The sequence below is a fragment of the Manis pentadactyla genome, chromosome 15 (assembly GCF_030020395.1).
Source record: "Manis pentadactyla isolate mManPen7 chromosome 15, mManPen7.hap1, whole genome shotgun sequence".
NCBI lineage: Eukaryota > Metazoa > Chordata > Mammalia > Pholidota > Manidae > Manis > Manis pentadactyla.
The window spans coordinates 63165242-63190335 of record NC_080033.1 but is presented as its reverse complement, the minus strand read 5'-3'; the positions used below and the strand labels follow the sequence as shown (position 1 = coordinate 63190335).

The 25094-nt window shown below is 40.5% G+C and overlaps 1 protein-coding gene across 2 annotated transcripts in view; it reads left to right on the top strand.

Moving 5' to 3' along the window:
• The window catches only part of ADAMTS18 (ADAM metallopeptidase with thrombospondin type 1 motif 18), a 119150-nt gene that overhangs the window by 82106 nt on the left and 11950 nt on the right, over positions 1-25094 (top strand). For both annotated transcript variants that reach the window (XM_036909322.2, XM_057492986.1), the window contains 6 exons: positions 1727-1857; positions 2692-2815; positions 3512-3756; positions 17699-17840; positions 20177-20303; positions 23352-23556. In XM_036909322.2, coding sequence (XP_036765217.2) covers positions 1727-1857; positions 2692-2815; positions 3512-3756; positions 17699-17840; positions 20177-20303; positions 23352-23556 — 974 coding nt within the window. The remainder of the gene's footprint in view (positions 1-1726; positions 1858-2691; positions 2816-3511; positions 3757-17698; positions 17841-20176; positions 20304-23351; positions 23557-25094) is intronic.

Below are 25094 nucleotides of genomic sequence, written 5' to 3'. Positions count from 1 at the left end.
CTTGGCCTTTCCCACATCACATCTCTCATTCAGATATAGTGCTGATAGAATGTATTGTCTTATCACTTTTTAAATAGTCTGTGTTGCACACATAAGCAGAAAGCTCAGCAAACACATTTTGTAACTTGTAAAATTTTTTTTTTCAGTTTCGAGAGTTTTTTTTACTGACTTGATTGCGGTTTTTACTAAGTAGGGAGCAGCATGCCATTTCATTCATTCTCTTAGTGTATGTAGTTGTTTACTGGGCATTTATGCCTGGGGGACATGCTGCTAGATGCAGAGGAAACCGCACTGACTAACACAGAGACCCAGCCTTAGGATCTCACATCCTAGTGGTGGGAGACAGAAAAATTAAGGCCTTCTCGTCCCCCTCCTTCTTGTGGTATTTACTTAGGATCAGAAAAGACTAACCGTGATCTGAAGGTCTTGCGACATTCACAGAGTTTGGGAGGAACAAGGGGACACATTATTCATAAGCAGAGGCAGTCTGTCTTAAGTAAGGTGGGGTTTCTTCTTCTTCTGTGTTTCTAATAGACTAGTTCATGAACTTGCCCAGGAACCTGTGTTGGGAACTGAACTTTCTAGAACTTGTTAATTCCTGGGAATGATGGAGAACAGAGATAAGTGTTTGTGTGTATCTGCACACACACAAACACATGTCTTCCAGCTCCCTAATCTCATGTGCCAAAATGAGGAGATATTAAATAAAACTGCTGTTTTAAAAACATTTCCTAAGTGAGAGAGAGAGACTTTTAACCCATCCACATGTCTGTGTATTTGGACCATAATAATCTAACTTCTTTCACATTTGAGTTTTGACCTTGTCCTTTATTGAGAGGTTTTTATGAAATACAACTATTTGCAAACTGTTTATATATTTGTTGTAGAACTGTTGTCAGGGTTATCGCACAGCACTGCCTACGTGAGGTCTCGTGAGAAACATCTTCTGGGGTTCCTGGCCAAGAAGAACTCTTTCTATTTGGGAAATTGGCATAACTCCTTTCTGATAACAAGAGCTATAAATATAAGAATTTTTTCTTTTTGTCTGTGATACCAGAAACTTCTCAGGGACTTAATGGTCAATAAAAGTTGCATTTTTTTCTAGCCTTTAGACTTAGTTTCCTCTTCCTTTCCATGATATGATTATTCTCTACTTGTTTTATAAACATTTCACCATATGCTTTCCCCCCCAACATCTCAAAGTGCCTAAAACTTTTCCTCTTAACAGGCTGGATAAATATCTAAAGTAATCCATGTCCTAAGTCACAGCAAACTATGGCCTGCAGGCCAAATCTGACCTGTTTGTTTTTTAAATAAAGTTTTATTGGAAAACAGTAATGCTCCTTCATTTATATATTGTCACTGGCAGAAGGTAGGGTCTGTAAAGCCCAAGATATTTATTATCTAAGGACACTAGCTACACCAATCATGTGTATCACAGTTACTACTAAGGATTAGAAAAATAAAATTCTAATTTGTGAATATTAAAACAGCTTTATATGGATTGTAAATAGGATTCATATTTTTGAAAGCCACATATATATATATTTTCTCATGCTTGTGCACACACACACACACACACACACACACACACACAACTGTGTAACATTTCCCATTTTGATCATGGTAGCTTTCTAAATAAATTTAATTTGTCCTTTTGGTAGTCATGTCATATTTCCTGTGATTCCCTCTTAACCATGTCCTCTCTTGTCCTCTTTGCTTCTAGAGGAAGATCGATGTAAACTGTACTGCAAGGCTGAGAACTTTGAGTTTTTTTTTGCAATGTCTGGCAAGGTGAAAGATGGAACTCTTTGCTCCCCAAACAAGAATGATGTTTGTATTGATGGGATTTGTGAAGTAAGAAAACATTTCTGTTCTGGGATGTATGATCATGCTTGCATTTCCTCCTATCAAACGTATGCAATGAGAAGTCTTGCAAAAGATTCTGTGTCTGGAGAAAAGTGGGTGACATAGGGCAAAAGGGCAATATTCTCAAACTGGGTGTGAGCAGCATCTCTAGATTCCCCATGTACTTTGTGAGAGGCCCTGTCTGCTTGTTTTAGCTTCTCTTTCACTCCTTTCCCATGTCGTGATGGCGATACATCCTACGATGCATAGTAGTTGTAAAATTAAGTGAGGATGTAAATAATAGTAGTAAACCTTTACTGTGTGTTTGCCAAGTACATTCTGTATATGATTAGAACCTCGCAAATGTGTCTTGAAATAGTACTATTTCTGATTAATTTTCCTTTCTCTTTGAAGGTCCACTTTCTTTTTTATTTTAATTTGATTGCGAGCTCTTTGATCTTTTAAGGGTGTGTGTGTGCGTGTGTGTGTTTGTGTGTGTGTGTGTGTCCCAGCTTTTTTATGTTTCAGTGGTAGAGCTGCCCTGAATAAGCTCCCCTGCCAATGGCAGCCACAGTGAGTTTATATTCCAGTTTTACAGATGAAATCCAAGCAAGCCTAGATGAGCTGTCTAACTGCCCTAGGCATGCACCTAGTAATAGCAGAGGAAGGATTTGGACCCCAAGTCAGTCAAACCAGAGACTATGCTTTTAACCATGTAGCTGTATGACCTTCCTAATGTTCTATAATTACAGAAAACTGTGGACCAGTTGGTTATTCTTAGCCACTGGCTCTCCTCATCTTTGATTTTCTCACTTATTTCTTTTTTATTTATTTTTGTCACAGCCAGTGGGATGTGATCATGAACTTGGCTCTAAGGCAGTTTCAGATGCATGTGGTGTTTGCAAAGGTGACAACTCGACTTGCAAGTTTTATAAAGGCCTGTACCTCAACCAGCATAAAGCAAATGGTAAGAGGCGCTGTGTTCTCACTGCTGTTGCTCATTCAACACAGTTTGCTACTAAAAAGCTTAAGTCATGCTTACTGTGGCTGAGCCTTTTACCTACTCTCCCAACAGAGAGCAGACAATGGCTTCGGTGCTCATGCACGTGTCAGCAGGAGACGTTTTTTTAGTGTGAAGCATTTCATCAGTACACGCATCTCAGAGATGTGTTAAGCACATGCCTTTCTATTTTGCAGTTTTAATATACTGACCCGGCTGTCATATGTCCCACATACCATGAAACTTATGATTCATGAGGTGAATTGTGATCCACACTCACATTAACTGAATATTTGAAGCCATTAGCTAAATATCTTGAGTAAAATTAAACTTTGATCCCTATTCTCTGAGTGTCACTGTGGAAGTACATGGCTCTAAATCTCTTCTGGGTAACTTACAAATAAGAAGTATTCTTGAGTTTTATGGCCTTTGATGTTCTGGAAAGAAGAGTGTATCTTCTGCCCACACAAATCTTTCTGGTGTTCCTGCCACTTGGAAAATGAAATAATTGATCATTTTCACTTCATAGAGTAGGAATGGATGTTAGTGATTCAAAAGTCTCATGCTATTAAAATAGACTCTATACACACATCTGAGTATTTCTGGTTACCTTTCCCTGATACACAGTCCAGTAGACAGAAATGTTCTGTTCTTTCCTCCTAGAATATTACCCGGTGGTCATTGTCCCGGCGGGGGCCCGAAGCATTGAAGTCCGAGAACTGCAGATCTCCTCCAGTTACCTTGCCGTCCGAAGCCTCAGTCAAAAGTATTACCTCACCGGGGGCTGGAGCATCGACTGGCCCGGGGAGTTCACCTTCGCCGGGACGGTGTTTGAATACCAGCGGGCGTTTAACCGCCCGGAGCACCTGTCTGCACCAGGGCCCACAAATGAGACGCTGGTCTTTGAGGTAAGCCCGCTCCGTTTGTTCAGTTCTCAATGCCTCTTGCTAAAATTATACTGACGACCCCAATTTGTGCCAGCTTAAAGAACTTCAGTCCTTATAGTTCAAATTTGTTTCCTAATCCACTAAATTTCAACGGGCAAAGGGGAAAGAAAAGACAGCAATTCCACTTTTGGAAAGAGGGTATGAATTCAGTGGCCTCCAAGAGAATGTGTTGATTCTCACATTGAGATGCCGGCCTTTCACTGTGGCAATCGACTGTCATGAATGCAGAGGAATGTAGTAGGAAGGTATCCTAGATTATCCCATTCTGTCTCTGCCTGCCATTTCGGGAGTCCATTCTAGCTGTTCATCACATAGGTCAACTGGCTTAGTGACAAAGTAGAAAGAACATTTGCTTAAGTGTCAAGGAAGTTTTAATCACAGCAAACCACCTTAACTTTTGTAGGCTGTCATTTTCTTAGAGGTAAGAAAAGAAAATAATAATAATGGGTAATAACAATAATACTAAAATATAGCCACCATATTTGCAGATGACTCTGCAAGATACTCATCATGTATATGTTTTCTTTGGACCTCACTGTAAGGTCTCTGTGTTGGCTTTTTTAATTGTGTAAAATGGGGCTGAGGATTGCTTTCAGAGGCAAGCGATTTTGCCCCACGTTGTATAGAAGTCACACTGGCTCCCACTTTCTGGGGACTTACATAACCAGGTACTAATTTTGAGCTTCCATTTCTCACCTACACAATTGAGATAGAAAACTTGACTCATGGACTTGCCCAAAAAAAAAGCAATGAGATAGGAAGAAAGGCGAAAAGATTTGCCTCATTGACACAGCTGGGAAAAAAGCAGGACTGAACCGGAGTCCGTATGTTCTCCTTCTAGGCGAATCATTTCTATACTCAGTCTAGCCAACCTGCTCTTCTCTTCTCAAGTAAAGGAAACATAAGCTCAACTTAATGGTCTTTGTCATTTAAGGTATTAGCCTTAAACATTTACTAAGAAAGATGAGTAGAAACCAGTTTTTAAAAAATGACCACATGAAACTTTGGATTCCAAGTCTGATGTACACATAGCATCGTTAGTACAGACTCTCAACTAGCTGTGTAACTTGGGCACATTCTTGGGTTAAGTTTCTTAATTTCTGTGTCACTTAATGTCTACATTTATAAAATGGGCAAACAGTACTAACCAGCTGGGTGATTATAAAGATAATTTAAAATAAGTCCAACGCTTACAGAGTACTTGGCAAGTAAGTTTGATAACCCTTCTATCATCTTGCCTTCTGAGCATTTCATGTATATATATTTTAAAAATCTAAACCTCAGATCAGGGTTAGCAAACCAGTGACTACAGGTCAAATTCAGCTCCCAGATCTGCATAATATTAAAACCAATTGGACCAGTGCTTTAATATCGGGTGATTTCTTAGAAAAATATAGATTTTTACCACCCTAAGAACAAAGAACTTCTGGCCCCAGTAGATATTTGAGTTTGCAACCTTGGCCTTAGATCTCAACCATGCATTAACTCCTGTCAGCCCGTGAGCGTGAGACACGAGGTCCTAACACCTCTGTCTGTGTGACGGAAGGGCCCTCAGAGACCTCACAACACTTCTTCTAGAGAGAAGCTGTCATTAGGAAATATTCTTCCAACCTTCTCAACACTTTCACCGCAGAACGTGACAGTAGGGACTTGAAATCAAATTGGACCAAAGTTAGGGTGGTTTGGAGCTCCACAAGGAATTAAACCTAAGACATAGGAATTGAATTCTGATTAAAGATTTCTGGACATTTTTTCAAACTGTTTTTTAGATGTATTTTTGTTCTGTTTCTTTTCTATCAAGCATCCGAGCAGAAAACACCTTTTCCTTTTTTTTTTTCAGAGAAGTTTTATCTTCTTTAGAAAGGCATATTTAGCTTGTGAGGTATCAGCTTTCAAACAACATGGCTTCGTTAGTTTGGCCAAGTGACCTTTGATCCATCTCTAAGCAGATGTACACAAACTAAATTCTGAAAAACAAGCTAGATTCAGAAGTGGGGCTCCATGCCTCCCCCTGCTTCCGCCATGGGCAGTGAGAACAAAGCGCCAATCACTCTTAATGAGAAGTGTGTTTCCTACTACTTCATGACAAGCAACCATCTCTTGCCGTTTCGTTCTCCAACATTGTTCATACACACAAAGCTGTTCCAGCAGGTTGTCACGCTTCTGCTTGTAATTTAAGATTTGGTGTTAAGCATATATTAGCTTCTGTAAAACCACAGCAAAGAGTAAGACAAGAAATAATGGCAAGTGCAAAGCAGAGTAAGAGAGCTGCTCCTTGCACCCATCTTTAGAGCGTGAAATGTCCCCTGGCATTGTCACCGAACATCACACCAGCTTCAAACTGAGGATTTCTATTTATGCTTTCACTTAAGCATATCTCATTCATCTACATTTTTTTTTTTTTTAGCCCTGACTAAAATTAAATCTGGGTTGTTCACCAGGTTCAAATATTTTTCCAGGAGTTATTTTTGAGAAATGGAAGGACAGATAGCTCCCTTAAAAAAAAAAATCCTAATGTAAAAAATATTGGATAGATCTAAATAAAATTATGAAAACATAATATCTTCCTGAGGGTCAGTGAGAAATGTAGAATTTGTTTTTTAAAATAATTTGCTTCTACTATGTACACAGAATAAGAGCTACAATATCTCGATTAATACAGAATTGCAGTTTCACCACAATAGCGTAAGGTCACATTACTTAGCTTTGTTTTACAAAGTCTTACTTTATGTCCTCATTGTTCTTACAGACTCAGTGAAAGCTTAAATTAATGTCCTAGGAATGTGACCTGTCTGAAAACTATCTGGAGGGAAACTTGTATGATTAATTGGACATGTCTTGCTTTTATTTTTAAAGGAGCTATGCTTTCATTCAAAACGTGCAGCTCTGTTAGGAGCTGAAAGAAAAAACAAACCAGGAACCTATATTATGTCTATTTTCTCTCTTAAAAGAATTGGGTTAATGACTTTAATATTTAAATTACGGTTTATTTCTCTCAAGAGAACAGTGTCAGATTTCTGGTCACTTTTTAATGCAATGCTCATACCTCTCCCAAGTCGATAGAATGTAATGGTTTCAAAAACTTAAAATCACAATAAGCAATAAATTGCATTTTTCAAAACTAGATTATGTATCAGAATCCAAGTAATCCATGCCTATATTCTTTAAAGGAAGTTAAATGAAGTTCATATGCCTTTCCATACAACTATGGACTTAACCAAAACGACTACTTTTGGAGCCAAAAATATGTTCATTTCAATATAAAAACGTTGAATGTGTTTTAACAATCCTGTGGGGTGCCAAAATCAAAGTGTGGGAACCCTACCAAAATGAAAAATGCTGTCCCATCCACAGAAAGTACGAATCTGTGAAAGAAAGTACTTTTTCTCTTGGCCACTTAAAATTACTGCATGTTCACTAAGGTCTCACTAGAGCATAAAACCAGCAGAAGGGGATTTGCCCAAACACAGGAGGAAGGCATTGAGAGGATAATGCCTCTCTTTTACTGTTTTTCATATGTATTAACCAGACTCTCTGCTATCTTAGCCGGTTCCCATCTTCAACCACCTTGGTATGTATTGATTTCAGTAACTACCTTCAAAGTAATTTGCCTCTTCCTCTCCCTGTCTATTTAAAAAACAAAAATTAAATATTTGTTGGGTGTTCATTCAATGCCCGGCCCTGTTCTAGGCATTGGAGATAAGACAAATGGTTAAGACATAAATCATGTTGCCAAAGGATTCTAGCTGAAATCTTTGAAGAATGTAAAGAGTGAGTTTTGGTATGTGGGTCCCATTCTTTTTTGGAAACAACGTGAGTTAGAACAGGGGGCATCTTGGAATGAGTCACTTAGAACTATCTGGGTCACAATTTTCTCATTTCGGGAATGATTGCCCCAGGATAAACTAATTTCTTCCACTATATCCCATGGCACTGTCCTGAAGCACTTTTATAGCACCTGAAACCCTGTATTAGCAGAAAAATGCTTTGTAACATCCCAGACTGGCATCATATCTGAAACATCACAGATGCTCAAATAATTATTTGTGGAATAAATGACATCCAATGATAAAATTCATTCGTTCATTTAAAAAGCAGAACCTTCTTTCCAAATTGAAAAATCATATATGCGGGTGATATAAAGCAAATGGAAGCCTCTCCTTACCCCATGGGCCCTACTGTCCCAAACCAGTCAGAATCTGAAGGTCTCTAAAGAGGCCTCAACGTCTGCAGTACACATTTTTAAAACCACTGGATTTCATCATCTCTTTGGATGAGTCTTAGAACTGTACAGTTTAAAGTTAAGTACAGTGAATAGCATTTAAAGTATTGAAATCTGATCTCTTAAATTGCATTTAAGGAATCAATATGCTTCCTAAAATGCTTGCCTTTCCCACAGTGAATTATTTGCTCACAAGAAGTTGCTGACTAGTTAGTTCACAGCAGACTTACCTTAATCTGGAAGAATAGCAACTTGCCCTCCCAGGTGGTCAGTTTACTAGGTTTTTTTCACTTATTTCTGGGTGTTTTCTCAGGCAGGGCAGGGTCACACAATCCTGGGAATAATTGACCGCTGTCAGTTAACCCCAAGAAATAAGTGCATGGCCTGACACCAAATAAAAGTGCCTTCTGCGTCTGGTTATTTTTATATGTCAAAACTTTATAGATGTCTTCATAAGGGAAGCTCAGTTTAAACTAAATGGAAAACAGACCCTCACTTGTATCACCGAGTCACATGCCCGTCCAATTTTAAAACACACTCTCCGTTACATTCATTCTCCTGGAACCTTGACTCAACATGTTTCAACATTTGCAACAGGTGGATATCAATTTAAACAGTGCTGGCCCCATTGATTTCCTCAGTGGCTATGGGAAATTCCTAAGGGTAATCAAGGGTTTATATGATTGTCTTAGGCCTTCCATTTTTTAGGCATTATTTAAATCCATCAATCAAGTTTTTGTTTTGAAGTCCATACATATATATACATGTAAACTGAAGAAAAGGAGCTAATTTTCATCACCCTGTATTATATTTCTGCATTGCCCAGGGAAAACCTAATCCAACACACCCCCACCCCCACCCAGCACACACACACAAACATTAATATTGACTTGGCAATCATACACTTTCTGAGATCACTATGGATATGGTTATTATAAACTAGATAATTACTATATATTTCTTTTATTCAACTTATTCCCCACAACACAAGTCTGGCTTTAAGTCTAAAGAGTTCTTCATTGAACACTTGCACTCACTAAATCATCTGAAAGATTCAAAAATCAGCTTAAATGTCAATAGTCTTTATGATACTCTGTATAGGCTCCACATTATGTTTATTTTATAGAGTTTGGGAACAAAAGAAAAACTAAATTTGTGTTATTTCTGTACCCCATATAGCCCGATTCAGTGTGTGCACGTTGTGTGAGGAAATAAATGTTGAAGTGATAGAAGTGTGAAAACTGAAGATGCACACTGAAATTTACACGTGCCTTTGGCCCAAAATAATCTTTTCATCTGAAGTAGAACATATATATGCAGGGCTTTTAGAATGTGTCTGAGAACAATGTTTTTCCACTTTGAGATAGAGATTACAGCTAATGAAGGTCCCTGCTTCTGTTCTTTGTTTAAGCACGGTGCAAAAGGCCTGTTCCATATACAGTATTCGGAGGCTTTGGCAATGAGAATTAAAAACAAAAAAATTATTCTTTTTTTCCCCCGTGATTATCTAAGGTGTCCACTTGGAGATGACACAGTCTTTAGAAGTGACTGAAGATGAGCTTTTTGGCTAACTGACGCGCCCCTGCTCGTTTCCCCATTTCCTTCTCTCCTGTCCACCCCTCTCCCTTTTCTTCACTCTCATTCTCCCTGACCTTCCTCTGTTCTCTCTGCCTCTCAGGGACCCTCTTCCTCTATCTGTCTGTTTCTCTTTCTCTGTTTCCGTCTCTCTCACACACACACAAAGCAGTGAGTCATATTCTCTATCAAACTGTCAAGCAGTCGGGGTGGGTAGGTGAGGAAATGCATCGTGAGTGTTTCATTATATCATAATTTCATCTCCGTCTGATGCAGTGATTCAGGATGACATGGTAGCGCAGGCTGCTATCCGAGGCCTGAAATACGATCACCTGAGTTTTTACAGCATTCCTTGTTTCCAAGTCTTAAGAGTACAAGCTGTCCTTCGTGTTCAGGATTATTTTTTTCTGTTAGTCGGCACAAGGGAGCGTTTAACTCTTTGAAAGCCCATTCCCTTGGAAGAGTGTACGGAGGGAGAATCCTGAAACTGAAAAATACAGCAGCCTTTGTAATGACAGCAACTGAGAAATAGGTTAACCACAGGCCAGTTTCAAGGCAGAAAAAGACGTCTAAAGAAAATTACTATAATAAACAGCTTCCTCCACTCTGGCAAAAGGGGGTGACGGGGTAGCGGGGGACCAGGTGGACGGGCACATCGATCAGCGAGATGACAGTGTGTGAGCACCGCTGATGGAGTATTACCTTCTCATCTAACTCCTTCCTCGCGGCCCTGCTGTCTGAATTCCCCCCAAGGCAAAGGGGCTGGAGTGAGTAAAGATGTGCCTCAAGATAAAATCAGTGAAAGGGAAAGGAGATTAGCCAAGTAGCATGGACTGCGTGAAGACACAAGACACGAAAGAGGCAAAGAAGTAATGGAGAATTAATTCAGAACAGATGATGTAAACCTCAGACTCCAGAGGACAATTCGGAGGTGCTCTTGCAGTACCACGTCATTTGTCTAGAGATTGCCATTTGCTGTTTGAAGTGGGGCCTCCAGTTAATTCATGGCAAATAAATACTTGTGTGACGGGCTGGAGAACACTATTTATTTCCCTTCATTAAGCCCTGAGGAATGTTGATGAGCTGAATTAGAACCTAGTCAAGGTTCACTGTGTCAGCCCACACCTTTGAAGCTGCCTAAAAGATGCATTTCCAAGTCCCCAGTCAGAGTCTTTGTGTCTCTGCCCCTTGTTAAACCCTAAGCTCACTCACACTTAATAGTGGTGATGGTATCCACTCGTGTTGTTCAAGCTTTAAGGCAAATAAGAAGAAAGCGAAGACAACCGGCTGGATTTGAACATCACAGGGGCTTCTAAAAATCACAGGAACTTAACAAAAACATGAATCCCCACCACAATTCCATCCCTTCCCCATGCATTAGTTGACATATATGGTGTGATTCGCGATTTACCAGGAAGGGCCAGTCTATAAAGCATATTGCATTTCAGTTGTTAAAACAATGGTTAAGTAAAACATCTACATAAATGTAGGGGAAAGTGGATTGAAGAGATTAAAAATCATATGTGCTGACACCAGAGAGTAGCATGTTCAAGAAATAGTTTTCGTGTTTGAACCCAGTAGCACAATGTAAATGTTACAGCATGCTATGGAATCACATATATTGACAAGATATTGATAGAATATTTTCAACAGTCACACAATTTTTAGAATTTTACGTCAGAATCATAGACATAGTGTTTCAGAGTTTGAGAGTGTTGCAGGGTTAAGGTGTCCAGTTTTGGAGTGAGATGGTATCAGAGATTGAGTCCCAGGGTTGCTGCTTACTAGCCGTGAAATCTTGTGTGTTGCCTGATTCATCTACAGTATTGGCATATTACTAGCTCCTTCCATTAATACGTTATTATGCCTTCCTCATAATAGTGTTATCAACTTTCAGTGAGATAATGCATGTACAGTGCTTTGCTTGGCATAGAATCAGCACAATAAATATTGCTATTATTATTTTTAAAGCAACCAGATACATTATGGAGGACAAGAAACGAGCTTCATAGCATGCATTAAATAGAAAGCCAGTTTTTTAAAGCCTATCTATAACTCATTTCCATGGGAGAATTGGGACTGCTACTTTGAAAAAAAAAAAGTCCTCAATAATGAAACAAATGCAAAGCTTGTTGGAGGCATTTATAGTTTTAACCTTAAAAATTAAAAGTGGGAGCACAGGAAGAAAGCTGTTTACCCAAGATGACTCGGTGTGTCCTCTGTTTTATTTTGGGCTGCCCGAAGCAGAAACCGCATCCCCCTGCTTCAGAGGGCAGGTGGTCGAGTCCAGCCCTGACTGTGGTTTTCCAATTTAAGAAGCTGTAAATTTTATAACCGGCCGCTGCGGTCAAAGCTGCTGAGCGCCGTGTCTGAAGTCAGGTGGTTCGCGTGTTAAAGGTAGACATTAAACAGTTCTACCAGGGACCTGGAAGCAGTTAAGGAGGGTGCTTGCCAGCTGTAAATTAGAGACCCGGTGCCAGTTGGCTGGAAAATACTCTGGACTAGGTCCAGTTAAGTAGACGGAACTGCTGGCGGGCTTTCCGAATCTGTGCATTTCGCAGCGGTCCGAGCTGCAGCCTGGGCTCAGCAGCAGGGTTGCTGTGATGACGTCCCCCGATCGGTGGGCCGATGGGGTGTTGTGGGGCGTGTGTATTCTCCACCTAGTGCTGAGAAGTTACTGACTGCTTTTGGCAAAGTCAGAGAAATGCTTTAAAAACTAGATGAGAGAGGTGGGAATTATCCTTTGCAAATTCCATATGGTCCTAGATGTGTTACCCCGCATTCACAGAGGCAGGCAGACCCCGAGCTCGGCGGTATCACGCGTTAACCTCCCGCGTCCCAGATGCAGGCCGGGCAGACTGTCTGTGGCCCGACGTGGCCGTGGTCGTGGTCACGCTGACGTGCTCAGGTACAAGCCCACCTAACTGGGGGCTGTTTTCTCCATCTGGGAAGAGCAGTTAAGTCATTGTTAGACCACAAGGTCATTTAGAATTTGGAAAGTTTTAAATTGTGTCTTAAAATGGATACAGGGGAGAAAACCTTGCCTTTGGGGTTGGGTAGAGCCATCAGCATGAATATGGACCCTGCAAAGTCAACCAGGTTCTTGGGCTCAGAGAGGTTCTGTGTTTGGTGACGATCTACCGTCAACAGCTTGAAATTCTCAGTAATTTTTTTGAACAAGGGCCTTGCATTTTCATTTTACACTGGGCTCCACAGTTATGTAGCCATTCTTTAGGGTAAGACTGTTTTTTTTTAACCAAGTCCAGTCTTTTTGAAAACAGGTGAAAAGGAGGGGCCCACAGAGATTCTCTTACCCAGAGGACAATACTTTTCCAAAGGACTGACTGTCTGCAAGCATCAGACAGTAAGAGATAATTGCTGTGTACTCTGTTCTTGATCACTGTTCTCCTCAGTGCAAGATAAAGAAAAGGGCACAGAATACATTACCATTGAGAAGCTAATAATATGTTATAATTGGCAAATACTCATCTTTTATTTATTTGGTTTGGTGTCTATTTGTTTAAATAACTATTCCCTTTCAGAGGCCTTTATGAACTGATGTTAGAGTAAATTCTTAAGTCAGCTTTCTTCTGGTTTATACAAATATTGTCTTTCAGCCTACATGATTACACATACAACTCTGCATGTCAATTTATAGCTACGTAGACATTGTCTTGAGTCATTTGACTTTTTAAAAGTTGAGAGTCTTACTGATGCATGCATTTGTTGAATGCATTAATATTTTCAACAAAATATAAACAATTTGTCCTACATGCCACTGGCTACAGAAGTATAATAATAATTATACATCAATAACCAGCTACTATGTATTTTACGAGTTAGTAATTTAAAGTTGCATAATCCTGTGAACATTTCAGCAAATTGTGTAAGTTATTTCTCTTCTTACTTTGGGTGGGTAAGTAAACTACTTTTTACCTTGATGATATGAAATGGATTAGTTGCTTCTTTTCTCACTTTTAGCTTGAAAATTTTACTTCTCAGAGGAGCCTTGCAAATTTTTATTTAAACTCTGAGGGAAGGGAGGTGGGAAACTCAATAGAGAAGTTTGTCCCTTGTGGCTTCTTTGCCTAAGTAGCATCAAATAGTTTATTAATTAAATGACGGCTACAAAGCATCTTTAAGTAGTCATGTGATCCCACATCACCCCACCACCAATTTCAAGCAGCATGTGATTTCCTTTGCAGGTTCTATGGAGCTTTGTTTTTGATCTCTCAAATAACTCACTAAATTATTTTCATGACAGTAAAAGTGGTGTGAACTTGTGTCATCTCTACTAGAGAATATGGCTTGTCCTCATCCCAAGGATGTCAGGACCATGGAAATCAGAAGCAGTGATGGTAATTGAGACCAGGGAAGAGTAGTAGCAATAAACATGACACAGGAAGAAATGGACAGATTGAAGATATACTGAAAGCAAAGATAACACCATTTCCTGATAGGTTAGGTGTTGGGTGTGTGTAAAAGAGGAGATATCCGTGTGCCTCTAACTTTTTATTTTGCCCTGACCAAGCACAAGGATTGGGTTGCCATTTTCTGAGACTGGGAAGAGCAGCCTTTCAAAGGACAGGGAGGAAAATCACGAGTTCCATGTTGGATGTTGATAGACCTTTAAACATGTAAGCAGAGATGCCCCATAAGCGGTTGAATCTGTGAATATGAAAGTCAGAGAATGGGTGTCATCTACAGCAGTGATGTCTAATACAACAGCCCCTATCCACACATGGTTATTCAAGTTTAGATTTAATTTAAGTTAGATTTAAAGTTTTATTCTTCAATCATACTAGCATACGAGTGCTCAACAGTCACATGTGGCTGTGGCTACCATAGGGAGCAACACAAGATTGTGGTACATTATCGTTGTCATTGCAGAAAGTTCTACTGGACAATGCTGGTGTAGTCTTGAATTTGGAAGTGTTTAACATGTAGATTAAGATCACAGGACTGGATGAAATCACCTGTTGGAGGAAGTATAGGTAGATAAGAGGTCAAGAGATTGGAGGTCACTTTGGCATTGATGGTTAGGAGGTAGAGTATTTGGCAAAGAAGATGTGGAATGAAGGCTGGTGGGGCACAAAAGAACTAAGAGAATGGGTTTCTCGTTCAAGTAGGAAGTGAACAACTGTGTCCAGGGCTGTGATGGGTTGAGTAGGACGAAGCCTATCAACTATTGGACATGCAGCGTTTTCGTGATGTGGGGAGGGATGCCTGACAGGTGAATAAAGAAAGATTGGAGACAGAGTAAAGGCAGAATAGAGGGATTTTTGTTCTAAAGGGAAACAGTGAAATAGGATGTAAGCTGGAGGGATATGTGTAGATAAGATTTTTAAATTTAAGATGCAAGATATAATAGCATGCTTGGATACTGATGGGAAGGATCTGCTGGACAGGCAAATTCCAGTAAGAGTGGAGAGAGAAGGGACAACTGTGGAAGTGATGCCCTTGAGTAGAAGAGGGAGAGATGGACAGAACCCACAGCAGGGTGGGGAACCTGGACCAGACAGGAGCCAGGATAGCATCCGGGTACCGAGAGAATTGAAGTGCCTGAGTACAGATGCAGAAACGGGTTCACCAGGGGAAAGTGCCGCAAACTCTCTTGCTGTCAGTAGCATTGATAATGTTTACTGGGTAGCTTCACTAGAGCCTTGGAGAAATGACACATCTTGGTTGTTTTTGTTTGTTTAATAATAGCACTTTGATTGATCTTCACAGTCTAATTTTTTTCCCCTTAAATGCATCTGGCTATTCACAGCAACATTTTTAAATGCTTTATAGTGAAAGAACATGCCATCTATGGCCTAGGTTCTAGAACCTGTCTAAAAGGTGAAAGTATAATATATTTTTAAGTGCTTGTTGAAAATGTGTTAAACCACTCTTAAGGATTCAGAACATAAATCCTTGGAATTTGGAAGACAAGAGCTAATGTTATTTTTTCTTTTCTTTGCGTTTCCATCGGGGATCCCATTCCCTTATGGCAGTAGAAGTCTAGTTTGAATGGGGTACGGGTATGGGGTGGAGTGGTCCTCGGAAGTGGAGAATTAGTAAGTGGATTTCTTTCTTTATGGCTCTTGACATTTAAATATACCTCCCCTTACATGTGTGTACGATGCAACTCCAGTGTATTGTAATATAATCGTGGCTCATGAGCCTTAGCTCACGATAACACTTAATGCATTTCAGCTACATTTTACTGCCACGGGTGTACATGTAGTGTGCTGTGTGAATTCCTCCCCTACAAGATCTCTCCCTTCCTGTGGCACAAATAGCAGAAGTGTTCCATTTGATATACTACTTTAACTGAAGGAGAGATTGAGTTGAAATATCAGTGAGCATCAAGATTATCTTCTGAATTTAAAACTTCTCAAAATTCTAGTTTGACTATGAACTCTGAAGTGTCTGTGTTTACTTAATATCACATGAAGACATTAACAGAAATACCAAAAATATCTCAAATAAGGCATAGTACTCATTCAAAAGATATGAAATGTCATAAATAATTGACGTGATTCCAAGCAGAGGTGTATGACTTAGCAGCAAAAATAAGAAAAGCAAAGACTAGAAAGAGCCTCAGAAGAAAGATGCCTGGGACCTCGATTTTGAGGTTTTCATTGGTTAGTAATGAGAACTTGGCATTTGTCCATTTTAAGGGTACCACCTGTTTCATTCTTCTGGTTAGGCATAAGGGGAACAAAGACCCATCCATTAACATTTTGGTTGTTTCTGATTTATTTTGTTGTACAAGAAATGATATCCACACCATAGAACCTTCAGAGTAAGCCATAATATTCCTGGAGATGTTTAAGCTGATAGCAAAACAGAAACCATTTTGTGACAGCCTAAGGAGTCTGATGTAATGAAGGCCCTTAAACAGCTGCCACTCACCCAACCTTAATTGAGGTGGGACCCCAACAAAAAGATTTTTTTAAACCAGAAATCTGCTTTGCTTCTTGGGCATGAATGCCCAGTTCTGGTGGCAAAGAATTTTCCATAAGACTCACAGGGCAAGAGAGAACCAGCTATTTATATTCATGCTTTGAGCTTGAAAGAAAATAAAAAGTAGTTAAGAACATCAGGAAGAGAGGCGAATCATGTTTGCCCACACCACAAGCAAGGTGATGCACCGCAGCGGGTAAGCACCTCTTGTTGGAGGTCCTACGTTCTATTTTAAGCTCATCGACTCATCCCCTGTGCGATCTCGCACAAGTTCTTTCTTGTCAGTTTCTTCCAATGACAAAATAGGCAGCTTACGCTGTAGAGTTATTAGAGGAATGTTTTGAGATAACGCATAGAACAAGCCCTGCAGAGTGTCTGGCACCTGGGAAATGCCCATAAATGATTGCTCTTATTTCAGTAGTCAGACCTTACAGGATCAGATTTATCCTAAGTCGTTGCCTTTTTGAAGTTAAATCCATTCCAGTCTATATATTACCAACCCCTACTTCTGATCCTATCTTGTTTTGTCTTATCTGCTCTTCCTGGTACACAGTCAAAAGACACATTCTCTTTGGAAATGCTATTGGAAACCTGCTAGGATACGAAAGTTGGCAACTCTCAGTTGGGCATGCCCAGTGCTTCTGTTATGCCCAGCTTCCCCTGGCACTCAAGAGAGGATTGTAAGTTGTAGCCCAGGATAAATCATAAAAATGTGTATGTGTCAATTCAGGCTCAGCCGTCATCCGTGGGACACCACTGTGTGTGAGTGCCACACTAGGTTTTTAAGTGTAATGTGAAGGTAGTGACCTCCCAATATAACCTTCTTTCCTTCAGTATAATATTTTAAGGAATCACTGTTTTGCCTGATGAATGGGTATACCTACAGTTGAGAGTTGTGGGCTTATAGAAAATGTCAGGTCTCCTTTCTGTATTTAGCATCTATCTAAATCACTGTTTTGATTATATGGAGGTAGCTACATATAAAGTATCATGGGAAACCTGTAAATCCACATAAAACACACTTGGGAACAATAATGTGAACCAACCTTAAGGTCAGAATTTCATACCAGTATCTTTAAAATGTTCAATGAGATTTCTGGAATTCCAGGGTCTGACTTGTACCTTGACGTCTGATTTGTATCTTACACTGTCCAGATTCTGATGCAAGGCAAAAACCCAGGGATCGCTTGGAAATATGTACTTCCCAAGGTCATGAATGGAACTCAGCCAGCCTCAAAGAGACACGTCCACGTCTGGAGCACCGTGCAGTCAGATTGCTCCGTCTCCTGCGGTGGGGGTAAGTGATTTCCTAATTCTGTCTTTCAAGTCTCTTCTTAAAACCAGTTCTTTCACTCCAGGCCTCCTTAAGTTATATGGTTTAAATAAGCAACAAAAGAACTGTCTTTCATGGGAACTGTCACTGTGAAAAGCAAATACTGTTTGTTGACCCTTGAACAGTACAGATTTGAACTGCATGGGTGCACTTATACATGGATTTTTTTTCAATAAATATATTGAAAGATGGGTGAGGGGCAGATTTGTGACAATTTGAAAAATCATTTTTTCTCCAGCTTACTTTATTGGTAACATACAGAATGAAATACATATAACATACAGAATATGTGTCAATTCATTGTTTATGTCATCAGTAAGTTCCAGTCCACAGTAGGCTGTTCGTAATTACCTTTGGGGAAGTCCAAAGTTATACCTAGATTTTCAGCTGGGTGTGGGGTTGGTGCCCCTAAGCCCTGCATTGTTCAAAGGTCAACTGTATTACAGCATTATTTGAGGATTTTCCTATGTAGAAAGGAACCAGTTCCCACAAAACTCAAGTCATTCACAACAGGACTTCAGAGTTATATGTCTAAAATTTATGGGAGAAAATACATAAATAAAGATCTATTCATTCACAACAGGACTTCAGAGTTATATGTCTAAAATTTATGGGAGAAAATACATAAAGAAAGATCTATTTATTTATAAATATAAGGAAATGTAGATATATATATATCATTATTTTTTATTTTCAACTTATAGTTTAGTTTCTCCCTATCCTGGCTTGTCTGGATATAAGCCTCCCATGGGTACTTACAGAAGGTAGGGTCAAGACCTGTGTGAACACAAGTGTGAACACGAACTGAGATGGCCAACGGAAGCATGGGTATTGTGCCATCCCATCCCCTGAGGGGTGAGGTTGGCAAAGTCTCTTTCAGTAGAGAAATGTATGAAATCTGAGAAATCATCCTTGTAAGGAAAGGAAAACAACAGTGATCCTCTCAGCAAGTAGAAGGCAGGCACTTTATTTAGATCCAAAAACATCACGTGTTTGTGTGGAAGTCTGTCTGTGTGATTCTTGCCTCTTTGCAAAGAAGAATAAAAGCCCGTGAGTAGCTCCATGAAAGCCCAGCATGAAGGTTGGTCACTCATTTCTTATTATCAGGGCAGACAATGGGTTCCCCTGCTGTGCCCATCCCACTAAGCACAATGGGGCATTTGGAGCCAGAGACAAAGCAGAATATGGAAAACGAAAAAATTCTCATGTCTGTTATGTCTTATATCTAAAGATATATCTTTACACTCTGCCCTTTTTCTCTTACTCTCGGGTTGTGAGCAGTTTTTCACATATCAAATGTTCTTTGAGACCGTCTGCCGTAACTGCCTGGTATTCCAGGGGGAACACAGTTCCCTGGGGACTAAGTCAGCCAAAGGCTGGATGCTGGAGAAGTACACTGTGGGGTTCCCCCTTGTCTCGATCTGGTGGTCCCGTCGCATGATGTACAGACTGTGGTGTATCTGAGGCATAGGAGGAGAAGAGTCCGAACAAATAAGTTCTCTGGAAGCAAACTACTAATTTTGGGGAATGCCAGTGTGGTTTTGACAAGCGCCTCCTGAAAGCAAACCTACTTGGTCCTCATCAGTAGAGAGCAGGAGAGACTTCTCATTGTTTCTCAGATTCCATGGTGAGGAGAAGTACCATGTAAATATAACCAAACACAGTTCAGAAAGGAGGCAGCATTCTTCTTCGGAGAGGTGACAGATAAAATTATTCACAAAAAAACATGTATGCCTCTGATGCAAAGGCCTGAAATGCTCAATGAAAGCAAGGCAGTGGGATGCCACCAAAACAACCAAAAACCCAGAGTCCTAGCTGATGCATGAGTACATATTCAGTGAGTTCAGCTACTCGTCTATATGTGCATTGTACTCTTACGGGAAGTAGAAGGTGCTTCATGGAAAAGCAGAATCTTCAAGTCACCATGCATAATAGACCAATGATTTTTCTTTGAAGTCATTTTCCATTAGATGTCTGCAATGCAAGTTAAAGTTGGTGGGATGTTTCCCTTTTTTCAAAGGGTTGTATTTATCACTTTATGTCTAGAATGCACAGCAGTCTTGGAGACCAAGAAGCTACACATTAAAATGATTAAAATACAAAAACTATTATATTGGGAAATGAGACTCAAATTAGTTGGAGGTTTTATCAAAAGAAAAAGGTGTTCTCACACACAGAATATTTGGATTCCATGTCTTTAATAAAATATCAGAACCCTGGTAAATCAGAAGCTAACCTTGGGAACAAAACTGAACTGATTATCTGTAATATTCACTTTGTAACTTTGGATATCTTATTAGGTTACGTAAGTGTCAAGGCCATTTGCTTACGAGATCAAAATACCCAAGTCAATTCCTCGTTCTGCAGTGCAAGAACCAAGCCAGCCACTGAACCCCAAATATGCAGTGCTTTCTCCTGCCCTGCCTAGTAAGTCACCTGGAAACGTCTTTCTATTTGCGCTTGTATGATTTTATTGTGGATATGAGATCATTAAAGCCTCCTGTCCATGCTTATGATAAAAAGTGAACCAAAGATACACAGAATGCCCAAAAGAGTAATAGAAGGAAGAAGATAGTTAAGGTTAAAATATATAACTTGAAAAACCCAAATTAGCTGTAGACATTCATTTGACCCTGGCTGTGGAGACCTAACCTGGACATAGGAAGGTGTCCTTTTTTATTCCTAACCTTTGCATAGAGACTCCCTCTCTCTGAACTAAATCAAAGAGATATTTCAATAACTCAGAATCCTATATTAGTTACATTTACAAGTGGTTGTATGCTTGACTTGTATATATAAAGTCATACTGAGAATTTTAAAATCGTAATACTGTGCAGACCATAAAACCCCAAAAGCAAATTATACAGTAGCAGGACACAAAATAAAAAGAGGTAGAGGCCAAGTGGTAATCTGCTCCTGATTATGGCCCACCATGAGGAGCTCAGTGGGTTGGTTTGGGATGGATTTTAGCCACGTTATTGTTTGAACACTAATTTTAAGTAATCTTCCCAGCTGAGTGGAGTCTCCTCTGATGTGATTCATCTTGTGCCAAATGTATTTATGTAGAATTGACAGAGTTTCTTCTAAAGCCCCGTTGTGTTCATTAATGTTTCAGATCATCTTAATAAGCAGTGTTTGCTCTGTGGTGATGCAATTATATTGCATGGTATTTTTATACACATACATTTTTTATCCTTGCAAGTAATGCATTTATCATAACGGTTTGGGGCTTCAGGGTCCACCAATCCCATACGCCCAAATTGAACCAGGTTTTCTCTTAGAATCTGGAACCAGCTGTGTTCTGAACACGAAGAGGAAAAGAAAATTTGATGGGCTTCCGTGGACTTGTTTCTTTTGCAAGAAATATCTAGTTCTAAGAAATATCCAGTGGCTCTAAGATGTGATCACCAAACAGCGTTATTGACCACAGGGGTGTGAACTCACCTTAAGAAGGGGTGTGTGTGTGTTTATGTACATGTAGGAACTGTAAGTTTAAATGGTGAGCTGATATTTTCTGATGTTAAGCCTCCTTCCTATCATTGATTTTTTTGCCAAGCAAAGAAGGGACCCCATTCAGAGGTACATCCATGAAAAGGGAGAGGGTTGTGCTCGTGCCCAGCTCCTAGACCTGCCCTGATGGCTGCGTGTGGAGAGGATATTCCGTGCAGTACAAGTTTGCTGGCTATATAAGGGCAGAACGGTACAGCCCCTTGCAATAACTCGGCAGAACTGGAGTGGTGAAGCAGGCAGGGGCCTTTGTGCCCTTCTTTCCTTGGCCACCCTATCACTTATATCTACGTATTTTCTGTGAGATTAATGGGACCTTTCAGGGACTGTTCTTCCCCAGGGATATGCTAAATATAAGGCTTAGACTCTTAGAGTTGTAACGACAAAAGTGTTCATCAGATCTAACTCTATTATTTTCCCGTGTAACAACCACGTCACGTGCACTTACGGTATGCCAGCCCTGTATGGGATGTGGAGATGAATGACTTGTACTTCCTGCCACCAGTGAACCCACAATCAGGTGGAAGAGGTGGATGTGTAAAGAAATAATTGAGACACAGTGAGATGTGTGTTATAAAATTATTGTGTATAAAAAAGTAATAGGGGAGGAAATGGACAATGTAGGACTCTGGGCTCTGAGGTTGGGGTTGACAGGGACTGAAGATGGATGGAGAGGGAGCCTGGGAGCCAAGTGTGGATAGCCATGCACGCCATGCAGAGTCTGTTTGCGTCGTGCTCATCCAGTACTTTTACAGACTCATCACATTTGTCCCATAAAGGAGAGAAACTTGAACTTGGTAGACAAACATGCCATCCTCATAGGTAAATTTTGAAACTATTTCATCATCATATGTTTTCTTTACACTTTATATGATACAAATAATGGTACAAGTAAGGAGCTATGCTGTTTTATATCCTCTTTCATTAAATAAGATCATATGGCTTATGCAATGTTTCAGAATACATATAATCCTAGAACTCATGTGCGAAATTCTCTGGACTAAAGGAAAGATCTTTAATTTCACACACCCAACCTGTGGGGGAAGACGGGGAAAAAATTGTAGGCATAGGAAAGGTGATGACAATGCATGGTATTGCAAAATCCTATCTGGCCGCAGTGATGTTTTATTTCTTAAAAGGAAATGTAGAGTATCTGCACATCAAGATCAGTTGTAGACATTGCTGCTGTGACTGACATATACACTGATCACATCTGGCCTATCTTTTTGTACTGGGCCTTCAAATTCGAGACTATCGATTCATCTGAAGTAGTTGTTGAAAGGATTAGTAATTTCAGTTGGTCACCCATCAAATATGTGCTGTGTCTCAGCTATGAGAAAAGGGGATTGGCTTCTTTAAATAAAGGACATGAGGTCATTCTTCTAACCCATCAGTGAACTTTAAAACTAGGGAAGAGTTGCGGGTACTGCCTACTTTGCAGTATTCTCTGTAAGACCTTGTCTGACTGTGACACTTCCTTGCACACCCCTTTCCCACTCACGGATCACTTCCCGTTAGACTCATTTTTGTGCACTGTATTAACTTCTCTTGCGGCAATTATCAGAAAGTAGTCTTTATGTGTTCACATATCTACCTTGTCACCATATTACATGCTTCTCAGTGGAGAGACCATGGCTTCATTCATTTTTCCAAACCAAATGCCCTGGCACAAAGTTAAGATCCCAATAAATTTGGCTGAATGAATGAATGGCTCAGATTTCCAAATGGTACATTTTTCTTCCCCTGCAGGGGCAGGAATTTTTTTCCCCACAACTGTGTGATGATTAAATGTGAACAGGACCACATTAGCATAGACTGTAAAAGAATAATTAGTATGGATTTCCCTTATTGGTTCTAAACTTGACCCAAGCTTTCGTCAGGTTGGTTCATCACTCACGGTAACTGCTTTGGAAGGGATGGTCCCCAGGTCTCGGCTTCACTGGAAGTAATTCTGTTTTTCTCTGCAAGTTGGAAGCCAGGGGAATGGAGTGCGTGCAGCAGGTCATGTGCAGGGGGCCAGCAGAGCCGGAAGATCCAGTGTGTGCAGAAGAAGCCCTTCCAAAAGGAGGAGGCAGTGCTGCATTCTCTCTGCCCCGTGAGCACACCCACTCAGGTTCAAGTCTGCAACACCCACGCCTGCCCTCCAGGCTGGAGCCTTGGGCCCTGGTCCCAGGTAACCGGGAAGGACTTGGAGGCAGTTCTCCATGGAAAAAAGAGGGTGGCAGAATTGGAGGTGGTGTCTTATTCCCCAAGAGGTGCTCAGCTGTTTATGCTTTCATGGAAACCACACTGAGTTCATGTGACGGGACATCTTAATTCATATTTTTAGTGATTTTTAGGCAACCTGAAGTCTGGGAACCCCTGCACAATAGCTTAGAATCCTTAGGAGTCCAGAAATTAGAGTATGGGGGCCATTTGGGTCAGACTAGTGAGCACAGCAAGGAAGGACTGAGTGTCAGGGGACTGGCAGATGGAACTGGCCACTAAGTGGAAAAGAGAATGAGGCATAGAACAGACATTTAAGTCTTGCTTCACTGAAAAGAGGTATTGTTAGAGGACACAGAGAGGAGTTGGGTATAAACTTTGCTATTGTTACAAGCCCCAGTGAAAGGTAGCAAATTACCAAGTTGGAGAAAGCATAGAGCCACCTGTCATCACAACTCCAAGGTTCTCAGTTGGAAGGGAGTTCACCCCCCAGGGGACAGTTTGATCGGCACAACCTGGGTGGGTGGAGCTACTGGTGTCTCTTTGGTAGATAAACACCCTACGATACACAGGGCAGTTCCCAAGACACAGAGTTATCTGGTCCTCAGTGTGCTGAGGATGAGAACCATGCTCTGAGATAGCCCAGCCTCTGCTAAACCAGGGATCATCACACAGACACAGGGGCTTCCTAGCCTGAGCTCTGCAGCCCGGCAGCAGCCCTGATCGCATTTCCCCCATGTTTTCCTTTAGGGTACCAAGTATCCTGGAGAGTATTGATTTCTGCTTAACTAAGGCAACACACATCCCCCAAAGAGTTCAGGATAAGGCTTTAAAAAAAAAATGTATAGGACATTATGGGTTTTTTTTTAAATGTCACAACTATATCTGATGGGAATGAAGACCTAGGGGTGGGAAAGAACATCTTGAGCGTACTTAGGTATGCTTTAAAAGGAAGGCGATGGTCATTTATAGCAGAGGGTAAATCTAAGTAATACACGGTGTCGAGTCTGGTCTCTTTTTTTTGCAATCAAGAGGTTATCATTTATAAGAGGAGATTTCAAAGGACTGTTTTAGCCAAATATGTATGGTGGGTGTGGAAGAAGGAAATGGGGGAACTGGGAAGTTTCAAATAGGACCTCACGAAAAAGAACTTTAGTTCACAGTATTTACCCCAAATTTGACATGAAATCTGCCCATCCTCACTCCTTAGCAGCTGTTTGATTGATCTTGGTTAACATGCCCAAGCTCTCTGATTCTCAGACACCCATTCTGTAAAATAGGATCTAGCAATGATCACGTGGGGTTCGAGAAGGGTGTGTGATACAGGCTCTGGAATATACTGGAAGCATCATCCCTTGGAGGGCGTTCCATACATATTCTCTCCTGCTGTGGTTTTCAGATGATGATAATAACAGCAGCAGCATCCTATCTTTGTCTCCCTCGAGAATGTGAAAAATGAGAATTCATGTTGGTCCTCTGAGCAGGCTTGGAACTGCGCCTGGGTGT